The 5,872-nt window shown below is 39.5% G+C and overlaps 1 protein-coding gene across 2 annotated transcripts; it reads left to right on the top strand.

Moving 5' to 3' along the window:
* The first annotated feature begins 3,180 nt into the window (after window positions 1-3,180).
* Window positions 3,181-5,638, top strand: LOC144659830 (uncharacterized). Of its 2 annotated transcripts, none has more exons than XM_078520358.1 (5): window positions 3,181-3,577; window positions 3,662-3,719; window positions 3,799-3,879; window positions 4,165-4,252; window positions 4,704-5,638. In XM_078520358.1, the coding sequence occupies exons 1-5, from the start codon at window positions 3,513-3,515 to the stop codon at window positions 5,210-5,212; spliced, it is 801 nt and encodes a 266-aa protein (XP_078376484.1). In that variant the 5' UTR covers window positions 3,181-3,512; the 3' UTR covers window positions 5,213-5,638. The 2 variants fall into 2 exon arrangements, with proteins under 2 accessions (XP_078376484.1, XP_078376483.1); XM_078520357.1 differs by having other exon boundaries at window positions 3,185-3,577; window positions 3,796-3,879.
* Window positions 5,639-5,872: the final 234 nt, after the last annotated feature.

Genomic DNA, 5,872 nt, shown 5'->3' with positions numbered 1-5,872 from the left:
AATCCTTTTAGCTGTAAACATGCAATTAGACGGGCCAGGTGTAACTACATAATAAACCCGGCACGTGTTCAAGGTACGACCCTGAGACCTGTGCAACCTGCTAGCGAAAACATTTGTCTAGTTGACTGTCTGTTCATCTATCCAACCCTCTTGCCCGATTAATTGAATTCTCAGGTCTCTTGTACTAACAGAGCTCTACTAACTTAGATTGCTGAAGGAAGTGAGACTCGCGCCCAGTTTTCTCTCTGTGCCATCACACAGCTCAGCCTGGAGCTACAACGACTAAATATATCATCTACATAGCCACGCGCGTCCGGGAAAGGAAACACAGTGAATTGAACGCAACAAATTTCTAATGATTTGACGTCGTTTATTTAGCTGCGATAGAGTACACATCTTTTATTTAGCCAAAACCGGCGGAAACACTCCAAAACGTCCATTTATTTACAAGCTGAGTTGGAAAGACAACATTCATTAATTAGCTTTGATTTACAAAGGCATTTTGTCAACTAAAGATAGAATGAAAGTTTAGTTAAGGTACTTTAATATATTAAAAGTAGAACTTCGAGAGATGTTCAAAACGTAGTTAGATTTTCCACGTTAAAAGCAAGTTACCAAAATTTGATATTCTTAACGAAAGAATGCCTATCACAATGCATATTGAAAGAAGAAGATACTTGTAGCCTCAAATATTTAATTTCTTTTGGAGCAATCTTTTCTGTATTTAAACTCCATGCTCGATTCACGTGCTGAAAAATTATTGCTAGTCACTGATGTATAAATTAAAATTTTATAAGAACTGATTTACCCATGTCGTTAGTCTCAGATCGCTAATTAATTAAGTATGATATAGAGATGAAGATCTTATCTTCCTAATCCTAAGGCAACGATATTCGTCTCTTATAATTTTAAGGCGTATAATTGATTGCAACAAGCCTTTGACAGTCACTTGATCCTACGTTGATCTCTTCAGTTTAATTTCTGTATCCTCAATATAAAAGACGCCATTTCCTTCAGTTCGAAGGAGTTCCATTTCAATCCCATCACCGATTTGCCGACGAAGGGCGTCGTGGAATTCAAGAGGTTTAAGGATTAAAACTTTTAAATCACTGCTTTGATGCAATCTTTGATGTGGGGGTAATCAAATGCGATTATTCGTCCATTAACCCACTCTCAAGATCATGCATCAGCAGCATCTTGATTGAGTGCTAACCCTTGAGGTTTCTGAGTAGTACAGACATCAAGCAAATAAGCGGAACACTACAAAAACCAACTCCACGTGTCGCACTAAATGACGGCTACAGACTACCAGCAAGCTAAATCATTGATCACTGGCTCGTACATCGCGCCGATAGAAGACCGAGCGCTGAAGACTGAATCAAAAGGTACATTAGTCGAGTGCTTTTCACTCGAGGTAATGCTGCAACTTGCCCGATTTCCCCAACGTAAATTAGTCCGGTCTGTAAAGTTACTTCAGAGAAGATACAATGAGTTTATACAAACTGAATTTAAGGAAAACAACTGAACGACACAGTGTAAGTTGCCTAAGAAACTCTGTCACAAGGCAGACAAAAATGATTGATGCAGTCGCAGATTTTTGGCTTTGTTGTGCTTATTATTAGTATCAAAGTGTGACGGGTCGCACAACTTTTATAATTCAGTGAAGCCGATTTCACCGCGCAAAGAATGAGAAAACTTGAAACGTTTGACCGCAGAATCTGTTACGGAATTGCAATATATAGGGCTGAATGCGCGGGCATGCTAATTAAAAGTCACTTATCTTCAGTAAACAACATTTTAATCTGGAATTTTTCTTCAATTAATGTCCAGTTGCCTAAATTACACACTGCAAGATTGTCAGGCCGTATTTTCATAGTTATCTTTGACATTGGTCTCTTAGCTTAAAAGAAGAACTTAATTTTCTTTTTTCGAATCTCTTGTCAATGAACTACGAGGGCAACTTCAGTGGAATGGTGGAAAGCATGTGTATTAGTCCCACGAGCCATCTCTCAGCAAGCTATATCATTGTCTTTTGAACATTCGTAGCTCTAAGTGCTCATTTCAAGCCAAGAGCGAAGATCAGCGGGACGAGCTTTCGTATTGTTGTTCGCGCCACAAAGTGCTGTGCACAGCTCTTTTTCCCACGAAAGACAATCGACAAAATCTGAAAGCAAACTCCAGGTATTAGTTTTGAGATGATAATGGCTCCATACGCAGACATATCCAAAGAAAAACACGGTGATAGCGAAAACGCTGGAAGAAAGAGAAAAAACAACAAAGATTTCTGCATCGTTAAGTGTCCGCTTTGTTTTTCTTGTGACTCTCTAGAACTATCTAATGAGGTCAATTTTAGCCAAATCACACATTTAACAGACAGGATCTCTAGAAACAAATGTCATTAAAGTGGATTTTTTGGTTTCAATTCAAGCAGTTCCATTGTCATTTCTTTGATTTCCTTGAATAAGCAGTGCCAATTTTTTTTGTCACTGATTGGGGCCTATACAAAAAATTAAAAGACCAGTTTTCGGGCAGTTCTTGCGTAAACTTGAACATGCTAACTTAAGAAATAGCAGCCGTAAAATTTTGTTTGATCTTCCACGTGATGTAAAGTGAGCGAGCGCGCAATGTTCTTTTATACAGAACAACAAAAATCAGACTTGGTTAACAGGTTCGAAGATCTTGATTCAAATCTTTGTTCATTGTTTATTCGTACCCCTGCCGGCCCCTTTCATCGACCACAATTATGAGACTAGCTTCAATCTTAAGAGACCCTTGTGTATTGTTTCCATTACCAACAAATGCGCCTTAAAATAAAGCATTTCTACTTGCTCAAGCGACCGCAATTAACGCGCTGTACGGTCGCCAGGGGCTAACACAAAAGGCTTGAATAAACAGCCAAACACAAAACCGTGGGAAAGTTTGCGATTGTTTAAAATATGTACATTTTAACAAGTTGTTCATGCATCGGTATTCCACAAAAAGCGCTCACAAGTAAATCCTGGCAAGAATAAGAAAGCTTAATTCAGTCTTGGAAACGTTTCAACTCACTCAAGCCATGCTTAACTTATGCTTTCACGTTTTGTTCTTAATCAATTAATGCGTCCGGCTTAACTCACTTTAAAAAGTATGTCAATGATGCTTTAAAAGAGGCTCGATGCTCTTTGTTTTCGTAAATTCTATTGTCCAAAGGAAGTCGGCGCTTATTTACTTATCTAGGATATTTTACACGCTCCGTTCGCCTGCCCACTTTTCAGCAGTGGTTCAGAGAGACTTAATTCTCCTCTCTTATTGGCTCGTTAAACAATACACTTTCAATTTTCTTTTCACGACACGTGCATAACATAGGGCCGGATAATGTCCCCGTGTTCGAGCCAATCAACGTCGCGAGAATTACTTAACAGAATATAATTTATTTTACTTATTTATATATATATATCGTAGACTTGGCACGGGGATACAGTGTTGTTCTAGAGTCAGCATAACTTGTAATTTTATTTTCTGAGTCGCATACAATGAAGCGCTCGTTTAGCGAGAGTGATTCAGACGAGGGAGACCTTTTCGAGCGAAATGAAAGAGAGTGAGTCTTGTTTAAAACTCCGCGACTTGTTAACGCAGTTAAAAGTTTATTAACAATCACTTATTCTTGATTTCTTCTTTTAAGTTCCGATGGAGCCGAGAACGACAGTCCCGAAACAAGTGCGCGCAAGAGAAGGCGAGGGGTGAGTAGGGAAAATCAGAGAAAATCCCACAACTTGATGTTCGCAAAACAAGCTGAGATTCCTGTTTCTTCAACAGCAGATTGAAAAGAAGAGGCGTGATCGAATTAACAGCTCACTTGCAGAGTTACGACAGTTAGTTCCAGCAGCGATACGTAAACAGGTGTGTATGAACAGCTATGCCACTAAACTTAAATTGTTCCCACATGTGCGCGAAACGCCGTAACAACCCCTGCGCGCGAGGCGCAAATTTGAGAGGAAAAGATTTCCCATCCGAGCTAATTGAACCACTTAATCAAGGCATCCAAGAGTTAAAATTGTAATATTATGAACGCAGAAAAATAACCCCCACTCAACATTTCGTCTGTTGGAATCTTAAGAGCGCAATATTATTTTTTACCAACCTATGGTTTCACTCTATTCATTCTTGCAAAAATTTACTTTACAGGGATCAACGAAGCTTGAAAAAGCAGAGATACTTCAATTAACAGTTGAACACTTGAGAGGTTTAAAATACGGCGCTGGATACAGCAGAGGTGAGAGAGCACTATAAACAAAATTAACAAAAACTTTTAAGAGAAATACTTCTTTCACAAAGCTAATATCACTTGGAAAAGCCTCACGAGGGTTTTAACTGCGCGCGTTTTTACCGCACAACGCGTTTATAACATACATGTGCTACGCAATGGAGAGAAAAAAGTTTGAAAGCCGCGCAGCAGCAAGGCGAAGGCGAAAATTAAAAGCAGAAATCAATAGCTCTTTGTAACCACACGAGCAGCAAAAGTTACTGAAGGGCTTATTTATCATTTTTTGCGGTTTCCGCTCAATATACATAAGCGGATAGATGAGAACTGGCTTAATATGCCTCAAGCACAAGAGCGCAAAACTATTTGAACTTTCCTGTACATCGTGTCGCGCAGATGGGCTTGATTTAATGATCAATGCTTAGTTGTTACTCATATTTATTCATCCGATCTTTGCTCACAGGTTTTGCCATGACGCGCGCGTTTGATAATCGCATAAAAGAGCACCAGGAATGCATAGCTGAAGGGAAACCATGCTTATCCGCCTCGGCGGACAGGTCAGAAACCGCACGCTTGTCCCCTGCAAGGCCGCAAATCATTAATCACCTCAACTGGAACAATTCAACACAAAGCGCACCCCGCAGTGGTGACCCAAGCCCGCCCCTGACGCCTTCAACGAAGAGTGATCCAGAAATATCGTCATCTTGGCAAAGCTCTGCGGCGTTTTTGTCATGCGTGAAGCAAAATGTTAGCGAAGGATGCGAAGGAGGCAAGACCCAGGCACATAAGAGACACGACTGGGGTTTATCTGTTGCGTTAAACTACCCTTCCATGTTTCCATTACAAACACCGGGCCTTTCAAATGTATTTCATTCCCCTTTTGGACAAGCGGTACCTCTCATAGACTGGTCAATGGCTTTAATCACTAAAACTAACATTTCTACACCTTTCCGAGCTCCGTGGGCGCCATGAATTATCTTATTGGCGCGAAACAAAGTTTGCGTTCGGAAAATTAGGTAAAATATTCATGACATGTACGATCAAAAACAAGCAAGGCTCTAACTAGTCAGTGAATGCTACTCAGCAAAAGAGCGTTAAAGTAGCTAAATGAAAAATAATTCAACTTGATGTAAAGTTTTTAGAGTTGATCATTATTAATACTAAAAAGGATTAAACTTTTTAGAAATCTAATTGAGAAATATACGATGAAAAAGGCGTTATAACTTGATCAAAAAAGCGTTTTGTTTGTTCTTAATTAACCGATGCTTCGTCTGCAAAGTAAATAAGTTTTTCTTTTTTCACGAATTAACATTTGATTATTGACTGACTGGGATATATCTGCTCCGTCGACCGAATCCTGTTTTGTATGATAATAAAGGTATTACAAACGTTTTTCCATTTATAATAACACCGGCTTTTGTGGGATTACGGTCTAAGAGTTTTCAGCTTTCCTTAATGTAGTGAAGAATGGAAAGCCTCGAGGCTGATATTGCTTCGCCCAGGAACCGCTCAAGATGAGCCACTTAAAAGAGCAATTTCTGGCTAATCTATCGCGCTACCTCCCTCATCAAAGTCGTCAATATCCAATCAACTTGTCTTGCTGCATAATTCCTTTGAAAAGACTTTGTGGTT

The sequence above is a fragment of the Oculina patagonica genome, chromosome 7, assembly GCF_052425735.1.
Source record: "Oculina patagonica isolate OP01 chromosome 7, crgOcupat, whole genome shotgun sequence".
NCBI classification, from domain to species: Eukaryota; Metazoa; Cnidaria; class Anthozoa; order Scleractinia; family Oculinidae; genus Oculina; species Oculina patagonica.
Note: the sequence above shows the minus strand (reverse complement) of the source record. Positions and strands in the feature narration are given on the sequence as shown.

Excerpts from the sequence above, each read along its gene's own strand:
- LOC144659830 (XM_078520357.1), top strand. The coding sequence starts at position 3,513 with ATGAAGCGCTCGTTTAGCGAGAGTGATTCAGACGAGGGAGACCTTTTC. Across the intron at positions 3,578-3,661 it reads TTCGAGCGAAATGAAAGAGA|TTCCGATGGAGCCGAGAACG; the intron begins GTGAGTCTTGTT and ends TCTTCTTTTAAG. Across the intron at positions 3,880-4,164 it reads CAGCAGCGATACGTAAACAG|GGATCAACGAAGCTTGAAAA; the intron begins GTGTGTATGAAC and ends TTTACTTTACAG.